Genomic DNA, 21,340 nt, shown 5'->3' on the forward strand with positions numbered 1-21,340 from the left:
GTCATTTCCTGCGCGGCGGCGGCGTCTCCTCACGCGCCTTCCTTGTTCGGATCTCGTCTTTCTCTTCTCAGCTTCATTACAGGGAAAGGAAATATTTTTTTTAAAAAAAAAAGGCGGGAGGGGGCTGGGAAGAGAGAAATATAGACATCTATTTCAGTTGGCAAGCGCGCTTTCCGATTGGTCGGTGTGCGTGTGGCGTCACGCAAAGGGGCGAAGCGATTGGCCGGCCGTCTTTTGACGTCGCCCACAGGCCGTTGGGAAGAGGGGGCGGGGCAGCCTTCGATAAAGGCACGCGCGGTGTTGCGATTGGCTGGCCGTGTTTGTGACGTCGACTGCCGGCCCGCCCGCATCGTGGCTCCTGCTCTGAGGCTGGTCGGCGGCGCGAGTGGCTGGTGAGGAGACGCGGCGGGAAGGGGGAGAGAAAGGGTGGGGAGGGTCCCAAGGAGCGCGCCTGTGACTCAGGTGGAGATTTATGCAAATATAGCGGGGAAGCCAAAGAAGTCAGTTGGGACTGCTAGGCCTCTCCGACTTAAAAAAGAAAAAGAAAACTCATTTGCATCTGCAAATTTACTTTGATGCTGACCGAGAAAGATGGGGTCCTTGAATGAAAACTCTAGCCGATGGTATATTTATTAGTCTTATTTTTACTATTTTTAATTAATTTTCTATATCGCCCTTCACCCAAAGACAAAAGGGCGGTTTACAACTGAAATATACTCAGAGTCGAGAATGGATTTCATGCTCTTTATTCAGCTCATAGTGGGGAGGAGGAATGGAAGTTCCCCCAGAATGTCTGCTTTATATACATTATTTACACAATGGGCCCCACGTAATTGGCTAATTCCGGGATTCTCCTGTAGGTTGCGGATTCATAGGAACAAATGAAAACGCAGACCCATTGTAAAGGAATGGAAATTATTAACTTGGATCCATTCATTTCAGTGGGTTCAGCCTCCTAGTTAGGTACAACCCATTTGATTTCTTCCACCCCTTTGTCCCCTATAAGGTGCTAGGGTAGTTCACAACAACACAAAAATACAGAATTAAGTATCATTTGGCACGATTTCAATACTTTATATAAGAGTTAACCTATATGAGTTGAGGACCCTTGGCCTACAAACCCATCGCCTCCCCACCCCCCGCCTGAAAATATTCTGTGCTCCAGATGCTTTGGACTACAACTCCCAGCACCCCACCTGACCCATGGCAAGGGATGGTGGCAGTGGGAGCCTGCATCATCTAAAAGGCACCAGGTAGGTGAACGCTGGTTTACTCCCTAAGCTTTCAGTCTTTCCCAGATGCAACTGCTTTGAACTTGGTACCTTCTGCATGGTTTTGTTGTCGTGAAGGCTGCAATTTCTATTTTCCTGAGCACTCCTAACATTCCTCTTGTCTTGTCGCTAGATGTACTATGGATTACCTTTCCAAGCCCGGTCTCTTCAGTATAATTGCTGGTGTTGCCTGTGGGGTATGCCTGGGCTGGAGCATTCGAGCCCGGTTCTTGCGACCATCCAAAGCCAGAATGACCCAGCTTGCCAATGAACTGGGCAATGAAGCCACTGTCATGGGTGAAAGCGGCGAATTCAAGATGGTGATTGTCGTCCGGAATGACCTGAAGATGCAGAAGGGCAAAGTGGCAGCCCAGTGCTCCCATGCGGCTGTCTCAGCCTACAAACAAATCCAGCGCCGAAACCCTGAACTCCTGAAGCAGTGGGAGTATTGCGGACAGCCCAAGGTGGTCCTCAAAGCTCCTGACGAGGAAACGCTGCTTCAGCTCCTGGGCGAGGCCAAAACGCTGGGCCTGACAGTGAGCTTAATCCAAGATGCGGGCCGTACGCAGATAGCCCCGGGTTCCCGGACTGTCCTCGGCATCGGACCGGGACCAGTGGAGGTTGTGGACAAAGTCTCTGGCCATTTAAAACTTTACTGAATACGGAGCATCTAGCCCAGAGATAATGATATCAACTATAGATTTAAAGCAAACAACCCCTTAAAACAATGATTATTGAGCAGGATCATGGTTTATTTTTCATTGCCTTTCAGTATTTGGAATACATAAAAATGCAACAGGTTATCTGTCCACGCTCTGCTTCTTTGTTGTCAGCTGGTTAAACATGATCCTTGAACTTACTGTCCCAGGAAATTGTTGATAGGAGGAAAAAAATTAAGGGCATGTATAGTAAGTACAGGGTGAAACCTGCTTCTCTGGGGCAGTCTGTGGATTTATTTATTTTTTAAATAGAGAATTGGCTCTTTGAAAATGGTCGGTCTGAAGGGACAGTTCTTATGAATATGGACATTGTTCCTGGGATGAGGAACTTGTCACTCCTTAGGTTTTTCTGGACTCAAACTCCCATCCGCCTCATCCAGCACAACCAGTGGTTTGGGATGATGGGAGTTGTAGCCTCAGTTAGCCAGGCCACCCTTGTTTTAAAGACTCAAATCTGAGGTGAGGAATGTAGAAGGTGGCCATCCTACAGAGTTCTTTAGTTGTCATTCACATATGCCTAAGTATGATCTGAAAAGAGTTAAAGGATATTCCAGCCGAGCAAAGACTTTGTCTGTGGCCTGGGGAGAGTTCCAAGGGCCAGATGGAGAGGCCTGAAGGGCCGCATTTATTGTTGCTGTCTAGCAGCAGCATCCTGATATTTGCAGCAGCGTATCTTGCCTTCATGACAAAACAAAATCCATCTGTTAGCTCAGTCTTCGATTTCAATGACTAGGGCAGCAATGAAGCAGTAGCAGCACCTCTGCTGCTTGTAGCCGGACAAGATTTTTAACTTGCCTTTTATCACCCATTAGAACAGCCCTCTGAATTAGTAAAATGCAGGCAAGGAAAAACTGCAGGTTCTTAACCTTTGGGGGCTTAGCAGTGATTCTGTGTTAAGTGACTTGTGATTGGATCTTTAGCAACAGAGCATGGAGAGCAACCAGAGCCATAGGCCAGGACTGTTGTTCCCCTACTGCTAGGAGGGCCCTAATTTCCCTGGAGGTAAACCGGAGGCACATTTCTACAGTCATTTCTACACTTGTCTTCATCTTCTCCTAGAAGAAATGAAGCACACTTCCTCCTCCACAGCTGCGGGCTCTTCATATAGTAACAGAGCAAACCTTTGCATATTTTCATGGAAGAAACCTCAATGATGCCCAGCTGGGCCTACCTCCAAATCCGGGGGACTGTTGATGATGCTGGGAATTGTAGCTCTGAGAGGGGTAAGCTACAGTTCCCAAGATTCTTTGGAGGAAGCTGTGTACTTTAAATCCATAGTGTGTACTCTGCCAGAGCAGTAGACCCAAACAACATGGTGGAATAAGTTTTCAAGGCCTGGCTGATCCCATTGTGGCATGATTTGGGAACTGGCAGCTCTAAGGCAATGGTGGTGGGGGCTTTTCCAGCCTAGGGGCCACATGCTTTCCCACAAGGGGATTTCAGCTTAGTTCTTTCTCTGACACCCAAGCAATCACTATCTGGTATACAATACAGTAAAAACCATCTTAACCTAAAACCAAAAATTATATATATAAAAATGCAGAGATCAAGCAGGAACACGCAAACATATGGACAAACAGGCAGGTTTTCAATGGCTAATAAAGTGTCAGCTGGAATTAGTGGGGAAGGGTGTTTCAGATATGGGGTGCCACTCTAGAAATGGCCTTGTCTGCTAATCTATGCGCAAAAGAGGAACATTAAGAGTTAACACATAAAGCACATTAAGTCACTGTACTTGCCCGGCTCATGTGCTCAAGCCAGAAAAGCAAGTTGCTTTTTGGCATGAAAGAGGATTTATTCAACCATGCAGGCAAAGAGATGAATCAAGGGTGGAGTTAGCCTTTGAACTGGCAGTAGAGTTGGATGTAGCAACGCAACTCCCCACCCCCTGCAGTTAAATGTACAACTGTTACTTGGGAAAATACTAGTCACTAATACTGTGACTATGAATTCAAAACTCTATCTTTGTTATCTCCAGGGACACCCTAACGAGTTAATTAGCCACAAAGGCCAGGATAACTTTCCTATGATAGTTTCTTGCAACTGACTCTGCCTCAGTGTGTTATTGGAAATCAATTAAAGTTCTTTTTAAAAAACAAACAAACACCATCTCAGCAGTGCTGAGTACACTTAGTTCTAATTATCACTAACTGCAATGTCTGCGTTTCATTGCCACTCAACTCCCACCTTACATTTGCCCCCTTTTATAATGCCTTCCAACTGAGATTTCACTTCATGCATCTGACAAAATGGGGTTTAGTCCATGATGAAATTTGTGTCAAGATAAGTTTGTTAGCCTTTGATTTAAAAAGTACCCACAAAATCCAAACTCTTAATTATTCCATCTTGCCACTTCCATTGGATGGCAGCAGCTCAGGGGTAGACAGTTTCACCATCAATCAGTTTGAAATCATGGAGAGTCACTACATGTCAGCATACTAGACAATACTTTCCCCCCCATATGTGTGTGTGTGTGTGTGTGTGTATAAAGTAGAGCCCTGGAAGGATGGAGAGGGTAGCTTCTAACCCTAACCCTTCTCCATTCCCAAATGAGAATAGTGCCTGGACATTTTGCCTCATATCTCAAGTTCTACAAATGCTATAAACTTGCTTTTTTAAAGGAAAAGCTGGGAATCTTGGGATTATGATCTATGCATGGGAAGCGGACACAGCCCCCTTCTCCACCCCTGCTCTCTCGTGGACATCCATGGCTAGAGGGCCAATGATCTGACTCAGGTTCAGAATTCAAGCCTTTATATATGGAACCATGAGGACTAGAATCTTGCTTCGTTTCTAAGGGAAAGGCCGCAGGTCTGTGATATAGACTACCTGCTTTTACATGCCTCTAGGTTGCAGCCTTTCAGGTGCCCATGGGGGAATAAGCAGAGCAACTTCAAAAACATAGAGCTGTTCGGTTAGCAACTGCCGCTCCTTGAAATATCTATGCAAGAGCGCAAGTGATGCAACAGCATGTAAGTGGCATGTTGTGATTGCACCTTCGCAGCCTGTGATCAATGCCTGTTTATAAAAGGATGGAGAAACCTGAGCAGGTGCTGCCCTCTGGTGGACATTTCATCCAACAGCCGAAAACAAGTGTTTCTGTGTGTTGCAGAATTTTAATTTCATTCCTTGTTTAAAATTCCCCAGCATACTTTATTTGCAGAGCAGTCTGTAAGTTGCATAATTATGTGCAACAGTTTTTAACACCTCTCTGGTGTCAAATATATTTTCATAATTTTATGTCTGTTTTTAGTGCTATCTGATGCATATTTTATGTGGGTTGCTTAAAGCAGAGATAGACAAAGATGGTAGATTCCTACCATCACTGGTCTAGCAGAGGTGGGGAACTTGTGGTTCACCAGATGTTGGATTCTCAACTCCCACTTTTTTTAACCATCGTTCACTCTAATTCGGGCTAATGGGACCTAGAGTCCAAAAACTGCTAGTCTTAATACTTAAATCAGCCAAGGCACACTCTGAGCTTCAGGTGAGGCTCTGGGGGAAGCTCAGACACCACTCTTATGGCACAGTATGGAAGAAGCGTCTTATTTTAAGCATAAAATCTATTAAGGATATGATGGATTTGTATTGTTTATGGTGGAGTTCAAGGTGGTGGGCAATTGTTCTTTTGAGGAGGGACATTGCTGCTTTGTACATTTTAATATAGGAGACGCTCAGCAAAACATGCTTCCAAAAATTATGTGTGGTTCTATTCATACAGAACAGAGACTGACTTAATCTTTGCTTGCTGGAGAACCTGAGAATTGCAGTGTGTGTGCACACGCGCGCAAAGGATTGTCTACTTCAGCCACTTCTTGGAGGGAAGCTGTATTAACATGACAACATCAACATGGTTGTTGTGTAGCACAGTTGCCAACCAGCAAATAATCTTAAGGTATGTCTACTTTTGAGTAGAGCAGGGGTGAGGAACTGGATATGGCCAGTTGCATCTGCCTTAAGTTCTGCTGAGTAGAGCCATAGAAAGTGATGGGGGGAAGTTAACCATGCCTGTTAACTTTAATGGGTCTGAGAACTTATTTGAAAACATACCTATGGCAAGGTGTTGTTTTTTAAGAGTAATCAAGGCACACTCAAGTGACCTTTACAACAAAAAGGCAGGCTTGCAAGCTCTGGTACAGACAGGAGGAGTTTGGGTGGACTGATACTGGTTAAGATCACCAAAATGGATTTGTTGCAGGGAAAATATGTAATACAGGCAGCTTATTTTTCGTAGTCTGTTCTCGTAGCCGCTGCACTGAGAACCCTGTAGGCGTTTTGTAAGTGGCTATACAGTGGTGCCTCGCAAGACGAAATTAATTTGTTCCGCGAGTTTTTTCGTCTAGCGAATTTTTCGTCTTGCGAAGCACGGTGTCGGAAAAGTTTTGGAAAAGCTTCAAAAATCACCCAAAACCTCAAAAAAGGCTACCACACAAAAAAGGCTCCTCGAAGTCAAGTCGCAACTGTATTAATGGTGTTAAGAAAAAGGAAACAAACTTGCAAGACGTTTTCGTCTTGCGAAGCAAGCCCATAGGGAAATTCGTCTTGCAAAGCAGCTCAAAAACCGCAAAACCCTTTCGTCTAGCGAGTTTTTTGTCTTGCGAGGCATTCGTCTTGCGGGGCACCACTGTATCAGGCTTTATTTAAAAAGCCAGATTGTTACCTATATTGCAGTAAACCAGACACGTGTTGCTTTGATTCTCGTCAGCACCCACTCCTCCTAAATATCTGCTCCAGGACCTAGAGAAGACCCAATCCAGGACAGCCCAGCGAGTTGCTAGGTGGTTTGGTCACATGCACCACCCCACCATGTGCAGGCAGAAACTGGACTCTTCCAAGCCAGCCAGCCTTGCCAAGCAAGTCTGGTCTTCCTCCAGCGGCTGGGTTCATCATTTTGTACATGCAAACATGACAGTAATTCGAAGAGTGTTTGAACATTGAAGTCAATTTTATTTTGAAGCTAAATATATTAAGGCAACTTAACATACCTATAACATGATCTTTTTATTTTTTTAAATTTTTTTGTCAGATTTAACTGGAAACACTCAAAAACTACAACCCTAAAGAGGTTTTCATCACCTGGTTAAAAGACGCTGTCGTTGGCCCAGCTGCAGCCACCTGTGGAAAAGTGCTATCATCTCTCCCCTTATTCCAGTATATAGTCCCCAAACATCTGCCTCACACACATCTCTGTCTCTCTCTCACACATAATCTCTTCAGTGCAAAGTCACCTGCCAATATAGTCTGGTCTCCATAGTAACAATTTGGTATTTTTGCTAAGTTGCTGGTCCCCTCTCCCGTTTGACCTTGAAAAGCACCAACATTTCCGTGTTTTGCTTTTCAACCGAGCACATACATCGTAAAAAGAAGCTTGAAGAGAGATGCATACTGAAAAACTACCATAGAGCATGTCCACAGTCCAGTAATTTATTATTATTTTTCCAATTCGAGTCATTTTTAAATTGCACAAACAAAAAAATTGAACAGCAATTGGTTTTCTTTTCCCCCCTCCTGCTCTTCTGTTTGAATTCTCTCTCTCTCTCTTTTCCCCCCTTCTCTCTTCTGTACACTCAGGAAAAAAATATTGATCTTGAACACCACAATATCCAACATACACGAACCGCAGGGCAGGGTTAGGTCAAGTACACGCACACTTGGATTCATGGTGCTCCCTCCTTGTTCCTCAATGGAAAATAATAAAAAAATGGTCCCCACAAGAAAAGCACAGGGTATACAGTAGCACGACAGAAGGGTCATCATCCGTTTACGTATGGAGTGAACACACACTAGCATTTTCTCTAAGACTAAACTGGAAACCTGCATAGGTTAAAAAGGGGGGGAACTCTACTAGGTTTGCCGCTGTTGTTTTTTAAATTCAGGAAAGGTTGTCTGTACTCATGTCTTTTATTTTTAAAGAGCTAAGCAATCCAAGCGGGGCAGGAGATGTCGGTTTAGTGTTCCAACTCCCAAATACAAATCCTTCTCTTGGTTTAAGCTTTTTCTGCCGCCACCCCCCCTCTTCAGAATATACGACGAGACTTTTAAATGCATTTTTTCCCCTTAGATAAGACGGTACATATTTGTAAAGCTGCTCACATACACTGAACTTTAGATTCGATAGTAGAGTTTAAACGTTTACAGAGTGCAAATTGGAAGAGTCACAAAGAGACCGGGGTTTAATGTCAAGAAGCAAGTCTTGCAAAAAAAAAAAAAAAAGAAACCAAAAAGGGGGGGGGGAGCCCACTCAAATATTCCCATTTGGAAAAAAAAAAAGTCCTTTCTAAGTGACATGGAATGTGGAAAAAAGAAGGATTATGCTTAAGTGGGACTGAAAAGGTTTGCGCTGGGGACGGGGAGAGAAACAAAAATACAGTCCTTCATAAAGTAAAGGTTATAAGGGGCACAAAGCTTTTTCCCTGTCGAGCTGAAGTGGGACGGTGGAGTTTCAACAGCAAATCGATGCTAGCTCCAAACAGACTTGCTTTTCTTACATGGTGTATCCGAAACCGGGTTGAGGCTGCCCATAGGGAGGGGCAGTGTAGCCGTAGCCAAAAGGTGCTTGTGGGGGGACTGCGACGCTGGGCCCAGCCGTCAACATCAGCTGGGGCTGGCCTAGGAGAGAAAGGAAGCGGGAAGAGGAAGAACGGTTAGTGAAAGAGTCAGCGCTCCATTCAACCCATGCTCATAAAAGGGGACAGCATGAGAACCCCTACAATTAATTTTTATTTCATTTGTTTAATGAGAACTACCAACTCAAAACAGTTTACAAAAAGCAAGCAAGCAAGCACTGTTCTGAAGCAGCAGCATTCCTGGCTTCTAAATTATATGTCTGTGTAGACTTGCTGAAATAGAAGGCTTTATATAGAGTATTGTGTATTATGCCTAGTGAGGGCGTCTTGCCGAATGTAGACAGGCAAGGAGTTCCACAACAGAGATGCTGCCAGACTGAAAGGGGTTTTTCTCTCACAAGTGTGGAAAGCGCTCAAAGTGGCGCTTGCGAAAGGGCTGAGTGGGCACATTTGGGGCAAGGCAGCCCTTCAAGGAAACTGCCATCAATTCCAGCCATCGTGAATTATCAGCATATACAGTGAAACCTTGGCTTTCGGACGTCTCCGTTGCTGAACGCTTCGGTTTTCGAACGGCGGAAACCCAGGAATAAATGCTTCCGTTTTCAAACACACCTCGGAAGTTGGAACGGCTTCCGCTGTGTGTATCTGTTATTTTTCACAATTTTCTCTACTGAATTGGCAGACCACCCTTTGCGCCTCGGTTTTTGAATGTTTTGGAAGTCGAACCATCTTCTGGAACGGATTGCATTCAAAAACTGAGGTACCACTGTACCGGTATTTAGCTGCTGATGTATCACAATGTTGAAAACCAAGAATCGCCCAAGCCCTAGCACCTTCAGAGAGGGGATGCGTCTCCTGAAAATTGCCCCTCTTTCCTGCAATCTTGTAAGACTGCTTCATTAATAGCAAAGTTTTAAATTTAAATCTGCTCAGTACCCTACAAATAAGTTTATTTGATTAGAATAAACTCAACATGGCAGCTCTAGGTATCTTCCAGAAGCGCACTGTACCAGGGCAGGGAACCTCAGGCTCAGGGGCCAAAAGAATATGGTCTCTGGCTGCCAGCTGCCGAACTTCCCTAAGTCCCGTTTTAGAACTAGCTGCTGCAAAGTGTGCCCATTTCATCCACCCAACTGCACATTAAGCCGCAGGTCGTTACCATAAACAATGGGCTGTGTTTCCGTTGCCTGCTCTTCCTCTTTCCTCAGAGACTCTGAGGCGTCCAGCTTGTCCACCTAGGAAGACAGAAGAACCCCAAAGAAATCAGGCAAGGCTGCGCTGCAAAATCTCAACTCCCGTTTTGTTTTCTGGCAGAGAAGTGGAAAAGCCTTCAAGGGGCGTGGAACGCAGTCAGAGAAACGAGGTCGCTCCCAAAATGAGGTTTCGGGGGCTGGTGGGCGTGGAGTTAACGTTGGGACTCTGACAAAGACCGCCTCAACTACATTGGACAGCCGTTTGGAGAAAAGACGTCAAGGAGGTTCTGCCGATAAACCTTCAGAATGGAGGGGAAAGCCTGACACCTACCGCCAAGTGGTTTTTCCAGTTATTCATTCCCCAAGCCTAGCCTGGACCTGTCAGGCTCATTGTCTCTAGAAGCTGCACTTGGGGGATCAAATGACCACATCCAGGAATAGGTTTCTAGGCAATTTGTCACACTGCCATCCAACCGATTTGCCACATCCCCAGCTTGCAACGTGACCTGCAATACCTGTCTATTGAGCCTCTACAGGCCCCACCTGGACTCTACTACTGAGACACAGGTTTGGGTGACATGAGAAGCACAGGCACATCTCTTTAAAAACAACAGGGTTGCAACCATTTGCTAAAAAGCAAGACTGGAGGACGTCTGCCTGCCATCCAAGCTTCTTGCTTCTCCATAACCTATGGCTGCCTTTGACAACCTGGTGCTCCTTGGGTTCTAAGGGACTACAACTCCTACCAGCCCCGGCCAGCAGGATGCGAGTTGGGAATTCAAAACACCTGGTGGGCACTCAGGTTGGCAGAGGCTGATCATATACAGGAGAAAACAACCTTTACACTCTTCAGAAGTGGGGCAGGAGACACAGCAGAGCACTGGAACTGTGCCAGGTTGGAGGAAGGTTCAGCGCCCTCCCACCTCACCCCAACCTGAATGAGGTGCCCAGGATGGAGACATTTTTTGTTCAGCATCCAAAGGATCACAGCAGAACCTCCCACTAATCGGTGTGTTATAGGTGGATCGCAGAAGGATGATAACGGGTGAGTCCTAACTCCAGTGCCACAAATTACAAGACTACCTTCTATGATCTGGAAGTTACTTTTAGACCTGAGGAAGATGCCTTCTATCATGTCAAACTGAATGTCCATCTGAGCACACATTGCCTCCTCTGACTGGCAGACGCTTTCGAAGGCCTTAGCCGGAGAGATCTTATCCTCACCTGTCAATACCTGATCCTTTCTGGTTTCCCTTTTTAACGGGGAATGCTGGGAACAGGTTCTACATGCCAAGCAAGTGATTTGCTACTGAGCTACGGCCCTCTCCTTACTGTTTAGTAAGACTGCTAAGAACTTAGGCCCTACTGGGTCAAGTTAATGGCCCACCTAGTCCAGCATCTTGTTCTCACTGCGGCCGACCAGATGCCAGTGGGAAAGCCGCAAGCAGGATTCAAGCAAGTGATATTCAGAAGCGTGGCTACCTCCAGCCGTGGAGGCAGAGCAGAGCCACTATCACTGGGCTGGAATCCATCTCTAGAGTAATAGGGTCAGGTATGCAGTTTCCCCCACACCCCCTGGTTGGCTTCCCGACGAAACACAAGGGAGATTAGGAGAACACACAAGGGGGTGGGGGGAACAAATGTGGAGGGGGGGGAGAGAGGCAAACGAGAGCATCCAGTCAACCTTTCTCAAGCTTCATAGCCTGCTCTCTGGGCAGATCGTGTTACCCCTACAAAAGGCAACACTGCTCCTGCTGGGAAGCCTGCGGCGATGAGGAAGAACCAGAATAAGCTTGGGCTCGTGTGAGGTTACCGAAGCAAAGATCCAGACAGAGAAATGCAAGCTAAGCAGAAGAGGCAGAGTCTCCACAAGGCCCAGGTCAGTTTCCGGACCAGACCGTTAAAAAAACACACACCAAAAAACCCCCTGTCCATTAAAAATAAATTTTAAACTCTACTCAGGTGGCTCTTACTAAACACAAGGGTTTAGAATATACTCTGCAAGCTTGTTAAAAAAAAAAAAGAGGGAAGGGGAGAGAAGCTGCTCTTTACATGAAAACCAAACTACTGGACACTCCCTGCTGATAGATTTCGTTAAGTGCACAGAACTGCATTTTTTTTTAAAGAAAGGCTTTTCCACGGAGACTGCGATAAAGCTGCAGAGGGGGGAGAAAGAGTAAAAAAGAAAAAAAAAGAAATCACATGCGGTCAATGTTTTTTATATATATATTTATCTATATATTTTTGGTGCCATGTGTGTGATCATGGAAAAAAGGCAAAAGAACTGAAGCAGGGGAGTGAGGTTGGAAAGATGGCGGCCAGACAAGGCTCCCTTTCCCGCCCCCACCTCCCCAAAAAAGTTCACGGCACGCAGCACCCCACCCCCGCCCCTCCCCATCACCCACAGCAATGCGCTTTGCAGCTTCAGGGGAAAGTGAGATGTAACATCACAATGACTGTTGAACATGCTCAGTTCAAGAAAGCAAAACACTGCAGTTCATTAACCTTTTTTCACACCACACTTTTCTTTTGGTTTTTTTTTTCCAACCGACTCGACTTGCTAGCTGCTGAAGGACTTTTAGGGATAACGTTTTAAGACACAGATCTGAAACAGGTTCCAGAAGCTGCCGCAGGGGGGTGCTCAAAAAAGGAAGAAGAGGCAGCTTTAAATCAACGTCTGATTTGCAGACTTTTTGGAAGATGGCTTTTTAGCATCCTCTAGAACCCACCAGCCAAACGGAAAGGGGTTTAACTTATGGGAAAGGAAGTTCTTTGAGCATCAATTCTGGTTTAAAGGAAATGCTGAGAACGTCTGGGAGGGTTTTTGTTGTTGTTGTTGTTTTGTAAAGGTGAGAAGGGTTTAAAACCAAGAGGGCTTTGGCTCAGGGAACGAGCCTTGGGCTGGAAGGAGAGCCGGCTGGAAGTGGGAAAACTGGACACTGAGTTGGAGGTGAGAAAAAAACACACCAGTCTTTAAGCAGCTAGCTGGAGCATTCTTTGGTTTTGCCTACTTTCAGCGAGACACATTAGTAAGACTCGAGGATCAGATGTTGGATCACAGTCCTTTCCAAGGAGGCAAAAAAGATATTGCATTAAATGAAGGAGAGGAACCCAGATTGCCAGCCTGATACTCTCTGGGGGTGGGGGGAGAGGGTGGCACCACTAAAATGATTTGCAGCCACCTGCAGGGCAATTTATTTTGAAATGTTTCTTGGGGACCAGGTTCCCAGGGCCTTGTGGTCTCTCTTCAAACTGTGATCCAACTGATTGCATCCAACCTTCCTGGGGGAGTCTATTAGCCAATTAGTGTCTACTGGTTGGTCCTACAGCTAATGACTATGGTTTTAATTTGCAGAGGCTTTAGTGAGATTTCTGTTCAAGGGGCTGGCGGGCAGAAAGCAGTAGCAGCAGTGTAGTAAAGGTAGGAACGAGGGGGGGAAGAGGGGGGAAAACTCATGCAGATATATATCCTTAGACTTAGGCCTCCAGACTTAAAGATGGAAAAGAACCAACTTTCACCTTTTCCTTTATTGTATCAACCTGCAAAGGAATTCAGAAGGTGCAGCTTAGAGGAAAAAAACTCACTCCATAATAGAGCATTTCTTTTTCTTTTAAAGGTAGATTAAGCAAAGAGCAAAGAAGGGGGGGGGGAGTTAAAACCTTAAAAAAACCCCAAAACATATTGGAAGTTATCTGCTGCTGAAAGCCAAGTAGGGCTTCCGATTCCAAGGCCAGGCCAGGAATTATACACAATGTACAGAGTGCAAATGAGTGCAGGATGTTGCTATGCTGAGATCACTGCCCCCAGGTTAAAGGAACAAGGTTACTGCTGCCGCCACCTTAACTCCTGCATGCTGGGTTCAAGTCCTTTTTTTGACCTGTGACCCTGTGTTTCTGAAAGGAACAGAGCCTTGTGGGCTAGGGCTGGGATCCAGTATAAATAGTTCACATCCTAGCATACACAGAACCACCTAAGCTTAGCCTTGGTCACCCAGTTTCCTCACACTTTCAGGAGCAGCAGGAGTACACTTCTAGGAGTTTTAACTGTTTTCGGAAGGTTATTCTAAACCGTTTTTAAAAAGGTTTATTGTTTTAGCATTGATACATTTGCCGCCCTGGACTCCTTTGGAGGAAAGTGTGGGATATAAATTCAATAACTAAAATAAAATACTCCCATTTGAACGATTATACGGCTACTGAGCAACTTTCATTGTTTTTAATCGAGAGCTATTTGCGGTGAGCACCACAAGCGTCTGGATAAATCTTTTGTACAGAGCGATCAACTCATGAATCATAGAATCATAGAGTTGGAATAGACCACAAGGGGGTTGGACTCGATGGCCCTTGTGGTCTATTCCAACTCTATAATTCTATATGCACCTTTCCATAAACACAGGAGTGCTGCTTGTGGGTTGGGGGATGGAGAGAGAATTCAGACTGCATAGAACTAGGAAGGGCAACTGCTGGGAGCATGAGCTGGCTGGGGTCATTGAGGCACCATTCTTTCAGCGAAAGGATTGCTGAGCGTTGCTGAGATCACCCAAAACGTTTTGGAACTCTTGAAACACTCAAATTTTAAGCTGGTGCTGCAACAAGCAAGTGGAAAGCCAGCCTCTCAAGCGCTAACTCTTTGAAAGCATCACTTGGGCTCAGTCAAGAAGACCAGAAACCCATTTTCATAGCTTGACCAACAAGGGAGGTGGTCAATATGGCAAAGAGCAAATCACCTAGCGGGGACTGCAGCACTCGTTGCTGGACAGATTGTTCCTGAGTGGGCAAAGTTTCCGACCACCCCTGAAGAAGATCCACAGTGGATGATAGAAACAGACCCTTTCTGGCTTGGTACATACTTCTGCACCGGGATGTCAGCTCACGTAAGGAGGAATTGCAAAGATCTGGTTGCATCACAGTAATTGCAAATGCCAGCGTATGCAGGAAACACGGCATTCAATCCTTCGTGGATTTAAGTCTTACGGATGAACCACTCTTCATTACCCCCAAAAGTGGCTTCCAACCTGCAGGAATTGGTCTTGCTAGATTGCTAGATTGATCAGGGGGCTCCAATTCCAGGCCCACCCTCCAAGCTCAGCAATGGTAGAAGTTGTGGCTGATTACACAGTATCACTTGCTCTGGTCCTGGACCTGATCTGGGGCTGCTTCCTGGGAGGAACTGCTCTTTATCAAGACAGCCAGAACCTATTTAACTATGTTATAAAAATGGTGACTTGAAAAACTTGTGCTCAAGCTTGCTTTCCCCTCCTCCCTCCCATTCCCTTTTCCTCTTGTGCCATGTCTTACTGATCAGGGGGGAAAGTCTCAAGAAGAACAAGTGCCAACGAGGACAGAGACTGACGCTCCAAGAAGCACAACGCAGGGGTTAGTCGCACACATAACACACAACTGATTGTGTTCATGGGGAAACAGCACGGCAAGCAACCAGCAGGGAGGCCTCTGATTTATTGGGGTGGGCGGGCTCCGAGGCCCTCCTTACCTTGCTCAAATACTCCTTCATGACCTGGATGAAGTAAGGCATGGCAAAATCCATGATATTGTGCCTCCAGGCCGTCTCCAGGACAACATCTGGCCGGAGGAGGTCATAGCAAGTGAAGAGGCAGGCCCCAAAACACTCCCTCTTGCCCTCCTGCAGGAACCACTGCAACAACTCTTCCGCCAGCTCAGTGTCTTTGGACTCCGAAGCGTACTGCATGGCGTCCTGGGAGGGGAAGCAGGCGGAAAAAAATCAGAAAATGTGCCAAAAAAGAGGAAAAGAGAAGAATGTGTCAAGCAATGATTTGTAACTGCCCTACTGCTCAAGAGCGGCCTAGCCGTTGCCCACCTACCCCAACTTCATGTTTGGGACTACAAATCCCATCAGCCCCAGCAATGTTTGGGACTACAAATCCCATCAGCTGTGTTGGGAGCTATAATCCAAAATATCAGAGTGGGGGAAAGGCTGCCCTCTCCACTGTGTGTTTTCCATCTGCAGTAGCTGCTACTAGGGCAACCTTTTCAAAAGGAATTATGTTACTAGGGATCTTCAGAATGTTCTTCACGCGTTTATGAAAAACGCCTTTTTAAATGTTAGGACAGGTGGCGCCTTTTTCCCCCCTCCCCCAAAGTAGAATGCTATGATTTCCCAGAGAGGTTCAGAAGCCTAAGTTTGTTTCATGTCACAGGCAGTTTTAGACGGCTATCAGCTTTATGTATTCCAAACTTGAGCTACTTTTACATGAATATGCGACTGATGAGCTGTTTGATGATGCCCCCTTTCTTCGTGTATTGCAGTTGTGGAATCTATCATATCTTCATTTTATCGTGTCTGATTTAGATGTTTAGTGACGTGAAGCTTCTCTGGAGCCTATTGGTGAAGGGTAGTGTACAAAGCGCTTGAACAGATGTGTTTCACATGGATGTGTTGTCTGCTTCTTTAAGAACACTTGTTTCCCAACAGCTGGGTGAGCAGATCCAGTTACGTGAATCTGAATAAACCATACAATCTCGAAGGCAAGAAGAGGAGGACAAACACCATGTCATGGAGGGTTGCAAGCACAGATCGAAGGGCCTCGGAAACTCTTCTGCAAGCAAAACTGCTTTGCCCTCATCGCTGCCTCCTGGTACCATGCTGGGCACACACCCCCCCGATACAGACAGGCAGCGCTCACCCCACCAGCCCTGTCACCTTGTATAGCCTGTCTTTCTTGCACAGCTCCACACTCTGCTTCCAGCGGTTGTTGCCTTTGAAGAGATACGCAGCGATTCTCCTGAACTCAATCAGCTCGTGCTTCTCCAGGCGCTGAGCAAGGGAGATGTTGTCAAAGTTGTCATAGGCATCTATCGAGGTCCTGAGAGCCTGGACGGGAGGGAGAAGGTTTTAAAATGGCGCTTTTGGGCCAATGAAGGCAGGGTATAGATATAATATAATAAAATAATATCTCAGAGAAACAGAGGGTGTGGTTTCTAAGCAAAGATGGTATGGAATTTCTGATGCACAGAGACAGGATTGAAGATGAGTTTTGGCATCCTAAGAACATGTGACACCCTGAAACCGTTCCTACCTGATAGTCTTCTTCTATAATGAAGAGGTTGTTCAGAGATTCGTTCACCGATTTGTTATTGTGGTTCTGAACGGAGCGCAAGTAGGGCTTCACCAGTGGAAGCTGTTTAACCTGTGAACAGGGATAGGAGGTTACTGCACGACCCAACCAAGCAGCCAGGGGCTATTTAATCATTTTTTAAACTGCCTTAAAGTTGGGGGGTGGATCTTGGCCAATACACAAGTGGCTGTGCTCTGATCTGTGGCAAGGCCACTTCCAAATTAAGGAGGGGATGCAGAGGGAAGTTTCCTCCAGAGAGGGATGACCCTACCTTGCTGAAGAAGTTGACCGCACGCGTGTGGTCCAGTCGGGGAGACAGAACCATCAGCAAGTCGTTGAGCAGCAGAGGTTTGAACTCCAAGTAAAACTGGATCGCTTTGTAATACAGCTCCACGTTGGCCACCTGAGGGAAACAAAGGCGGGTTAACTGGCTCCCAAACATTTGCAAGGGTGGCAGGGAAAGCTTAAGGTCACAAAGGCGCAATTCTGGCTATCCCCGGCACAACCCCTCCTTCGTTTTGGCACAGTTCCCAACAGAAAGCCACTTGCTCATCCACCGCATCAGTGGTGCAGGATCATGAAGGTGCTTCCTGTTCCAACAGCCAAATCAGAACACCAACACAGATATAAAACCTACCAAGGGGAATTCACTGAGAAACAGGACAGTACCTTAGTGATGATGTCTTTGAACTGCCCTTCCTTCCAAGCATCTGTCGGGTGGTTCATCATGGTAATGATGGCGTTGTCGTATTCTTCGTATTTGTCGTACAGGAAGACTAACTCGGCCCAAAGATGGGCTTGTTCAGCTGCCCTCAACACCTTCAAGAAATGAAAATGGTTTAGAATAGGTGCTCACAAACTATGGTCTGCAGGAGTCTCTAAGGTCAACCGCAGCGTCTGTGAAGAACACTTAGAGCCTTGAATTGTATGGAATTCGAATTGTAATACAATATAGAAATCACACAGCATCTAGAGCAGTGCATCACAATTGCTACAAAAGGCAGAAAAATCATTAAGTGGTCCACCAGGACCCTGAACAACTTTCAGGTGATCTATGGAGGGTGGACCACTGGTTTAGAGTATTAGAACCAGTCTAGTACAGGCTGAGAGCCTTCCTAGCTTAGACTAGCACAGCATCTGTGTTCAACAATAACCAACCAGATGCCTCTGGGAAGCTCCAATGGCAGCCTTCCTCAGTTGGTCCTGACCAACTGGAATTCACAGGGAAGCAAACCCCGCCTCCCAGTGCCCAGAGCTACTTGGCCATTATCATGTCTAATAGCCATCAACAGGTCTACTGCCCATTCAGTTTGCCTGACAGGCCCATGGAGAGCGCTGTTCTGCCACAAGTGTGCACTGTTGGAGCCACTGTTGCCTCTGGTGCTACTGAACTTCATTGTCTGAGCCAGAACGGTGGCAGCATTTGCTCCTTGACCACATGCTGCAGCGCCTCCCAAATTGCCTTGAGAAAGAGGGAGCGTATGAGCGAATTCTCCTCCACCTTGAGGACGCCTGTGAGGTAGGTTAGGCTAACAGGCAGCAACTGGCCCAAGGCCACCCTTATGGCTGAATGGGGACATATTACGAAGCTCCACTACCACCAGTTCAGACAAGATCTTTTGCTCAAGTTGTAGCCGCTCCCCATGGGCTCTAAGCAAGGAGGGGTCCCTCCCCAAATTGGAGCCAGGGCCTCTCTGTTCCTAGTTTAACATAGTTTCCCCCCCCCAAAAAAAAATGACCCCTGAATTTTTGTTTTTTTTATATATTGATGCTGCATTTTATGTTGTCTTTTATGCTGGTTTTAAGTTGCATTTTAATCAATGTTTTATATTTGCTGTTAGCCGCCCTGAGCCCGGTTTTTAAACCAGGAAGGGCGGGGTATAAATAAAAAAAATATTTTATTATTATTAACTCACCAAAATGCTCAGCCGCAATCACTCTGCAAGGTTCTGAATTTTTGCTTTTTAACTGGTGTTCTTATTACTGCACTGATCTTCCTCTTACACGGCCACCCCCACCTGTTTTCTATTCCTCATATAATTTGCCATCTTGGGGACGGAGTTACCTTAGGAATGTTGACTCGCGACCAAAAGAGCTCCAGGTGTTCCCTCATTTTCTGTGGCTTGAATTTGGAGTAGAGGATGGCCAGCTCTGTGAACATTCCCATATGGGCCCGCTCCAGCCCCAGAGCCGATTCCAACATGGTGATCAGCTCCTCAAAGTAGCCACGGTCCTGGGGGTGAAAGAGTAACGAGTTAATGCTCAGCAACGGCCGCCTCCCTGAGCACCCCTTTACGGAGGCAAAGCTCTGCAGCACCATCAGCACTGCTTTTTCTCCCCCACCTCCCCATTACCTGGTAATAGTTGATGAGCTCCTCCAGTTCATCCGCATGCACAACAATGTGAAGGCCGCACATCTGCGCCAGGCGGAACTCTTTCCCATCCACGCACGCAAAGCAGACCTGGAGGGGGGAAAGGTCAAAGACCGAGCTTCAGTTACCTTCTCTCTCAGAGGAACTGGGGGGAGCAGCAAAGTCCTCCTCTAGGAACCCCTTTCTCCACTGTTGCACTGAGCCAGCATCGTTCTTTAGATGATGCTAGTCTCGAATTCCCATTAGCTCAAGCTGGCAAGGCCAAGGATGATGGACCCATTCTAGCTCAACACTGACTGTATTGACTGGCAGCAGCTCTCCAGGCCTTTTTCAGGCCTTCCCAGTCCAACCTGGAGATAGCAAGGCTTGAACCTTTCTGTATGCAAAGCAGGTGCTCTACTACTGAGCTACAGCTCTTCCTTCAAAACCAAAGCAAGGTTCCAGTCCTCATGGTTCTGAATCAAAGGCTGATTTAAACAGGAACAGAGGAAGCTGCTTTATACAGAACCTGAGCATTGGTCCATCTAGTTCAGTACTGCCTACACTGACTGGCAGCGGCTCTCCAGTGTTTCATTAAGAGGACATTCCCAGCCCTACCTGGAGATGCCAGGGATTGGAGCTGGGGTCTCTTCCCTGACACTATCATGTCTGACCAGGCCTCTCCTCTTCCATGAATCTCTCTACCCCCCCCCCTTTAAAGCTACCTATCAAAGCCAGCAGGAACAAGCTCTGCATATTGCATGAAGCAACGGGCTCACCTCCTTCCAAGTCCGAGTGCTGTTTGCTTTCCGGGCCCCGTCCACGGCTGCCTGGTATTCGCCGAGGTGGACCAACGTGGAAGCCAAGCGCCCAAAGTTGGAGACGTTGTTATAGAGAAGCTTGGCTGCGTCATACATCTTCTCATCATAGCAACGGTCGCCAACCTGAAGAGGAAAACGGTGAAGAGAAAAAGTGCTTGATTTCATCCATCCAACCATGCTCATTCCGTACTCAAGCATCCTCTCTTAAAATTGAGGTCACATCTCCCCTTACTACTTGTTCTCAATTATCTGAATACCCTTTCTCTGATTACACCCCCCCCCACCATGAAATTACTCATTTTTCTCTGTTTATTTTCAACTTCTCGTTATTTAGGCACCATCCTTCCTCCCCCCCCCCGACCCTGCAAAGCAATGACAAGACAAGGCTAAACTATCAGAATCATTTGACCATACGAAAGCATTTATCTAAGCTTTCTGAGTGGGGTGAACAGTTCCAATGAAATTTGAATGCTGGACCCATCAATTTGACAAAATGCAGTGCCAGTTTGCCAGTTTTGTGAATGGGAATAGAGATTTGACCCACACAACGGTATGGCACAGCTACATTCTCACTGGCTCGATCTCAGTGGCATGCCCTCACACATAACACAGCTTAAATTACATTTCACGAGTTCTGGAAATTTGGAAACTCGTGATTGCCTGTATAAGCTTTCACTGCTCCACACATAGGTCACTGCACACTTTTGTTCATTTGTGACTTAACGCCAATAAAACTGTATAATAACAAAGCAAAAAAACCTCTACTGGACCAATTTAACAAAAAAGCCTGGCTTTCTTTCTACAAAAGCACATGCCCAAGTTTAGTTCCATTATTTCAGAAACCCATTTGTTCTGTTTTTGTTCAATTCTTTCTCCAAAGGGGCTCAGAGCAGTTTACATGGCTCCTACATGCTTTATCCCCACAACAGCCCTTTGACATAGTTGTCAACTTTTCCCTCTTCTTGCAAGGAATCCGATTCGGAATAATGGAATTTCCCTTAAAAAAACGGAAACGTTGACAGCTATGCCCTTTGAAGTAGGGCAGGCTGAGAGGTGGTGACTGTCTTAAGGCCACCCCAGGGCAGTTTTAGGGCTGAGTGGGGATTCAAACCAGGTCCTCCCAGCCTTCAACACGCTAACCACTCCAAAGAAAACTTCTCAGATCCCATATAAAAATCATTTTGATACCTGAGATCCCCCCCCCAAAATCTTTGTATCTAAAGTTGTAAAGAATATTTTGGGGGGTATGTGTGGGGGGAAAAGAAACCTCCAAAAGGCCCACCCAAACCTTGCAAAGAGACAGGAGGAGCCGAACTAACCAAACT

The 21,340-nt window shown here is 46.2% G+C and overlaps 2 protein-coding genes across 4 annotated transcripts in view; one reads left to right on the forward strand and one right to left on the reverse strand.

The window, feature by feature from the left end:
- The first annotated feature begins 353 nt into the window (after window positions 1–353).
- On the forward strand, window positions 354–8,219 carry PTRH2 (peptidyl-tRNA hydrolase 2). Of its 2 annotated transcripts, none has more exons than XR_014520097.1 (3): window positions 354–392; window positions 1,405–6,282; window positions 6,624–8,219. XR_014520097.1 is itself a non-coding variant. In XM_083480160.1 (3 exons), the coding sequence occupies exons 2-3, from the start codon at window positions 1,204–1,206 to the stop codon at window positions 1,928–1,930; spliced, it is 576 nt and encodes a 191-aa protein (XP_083336286.1). In that variant the 5' UTR covers window positions 573–623; window positions 1,166–1,203; the 3' UTR covers window positions 1,931–2,074. The 2 variants fall into 2 exon arrangements, 1 of the variants encoding a protein (XP_083336286.1); XM_083480160.1 differs by lacking the exons at window positions 354–392; window positions 6,624–8,219 and adding exons at window positions 573–623; window positions 1,166–1,253 and having other exon boundaries at window positions 1,405–2,074.
- CLTC (clathrin heavy chain) overlaps window positions 6,915–21,340 on the reverse strand; it is a 75,898-nt gene continuing 61,472 nt past the window's right edge. Inside the window, exons 23-33 of one of the 2 annotated variants that reach the window (XM_083479730.1) lie at window positions 19,974–20,138; window positions 19,198–19,305; window positions 18,909–19,076; window positions 17,513–17,662; window positions 17,115–17,246; window positions 16,805–16,915; window positions 16,429–16,599; window positions 15,241–15,462; window positions 13,269–13,289; window positions 9,716–9,791; window positions 6,915–8,599 (exon numbers count right to left, since the gene is read on the reverse strand). In XM_083479730.1, the coding sequence (XP_083335856.1) occupies window positions 8,475–8,599; window positions 9,716–9,791; window positions 13,269–13,289; window positions 15,241–15,462; window positions 16,429–16,599; window positions 16,805–16,915; window positions 17,115–17,246; window positions 17,513–17,662; window positions 18,909–19,076; window positions 19,198–19,305; window positions 19,974–20,138 (1,449 nt within the window). In that variant the 3' untranslated portion in view covers window positions 6,915–8,474. The remainder of the gene's footprint in view (window positions 8,600–9,715; window positions 9,792–13,268; window positions 13,290–15,240; window positions 15,463–16,428; window positions 16,600–16,804; window positions 16,916–17,114; window positions 17,247–17,512; window positions 17,663–18,908; window positions 19,077–19,197; window positions 19,306–19,973; window positions 20,139–21,340) is intronic. The other variant, XM_083479731.1, reaches the window with a different exon arrangement.

Source organism: Podarcis liolepis (genome assembly GCF_965112155.1).
Source record: "Podarcis liolepis genome assembly, chromosome: 16".
Lineage (NCBI taxonomy): Eukaryota > Metazoa > Chordata > Lepidosauria > Squamata > Lacertidae > Podarcis > Podarcis liolepis.

Bases quoted from the DNA above. Each gene is read 5' to 3' on its own strand.
- PTRH2 (XM_083480160.1), top strand. From the start codon at position 1,204: ATGGCAAGGGATGGTGGCAGTGGGAGCCTGCATCATCTAAAAGGCACC. The intron at 1,254-1,404 runs GTAGGTGAACGC...TCTTGTCGCTAG, and splicing joins CATCATCTAAAAGGCACCAG to ATGTACTATGGATTACCTTT.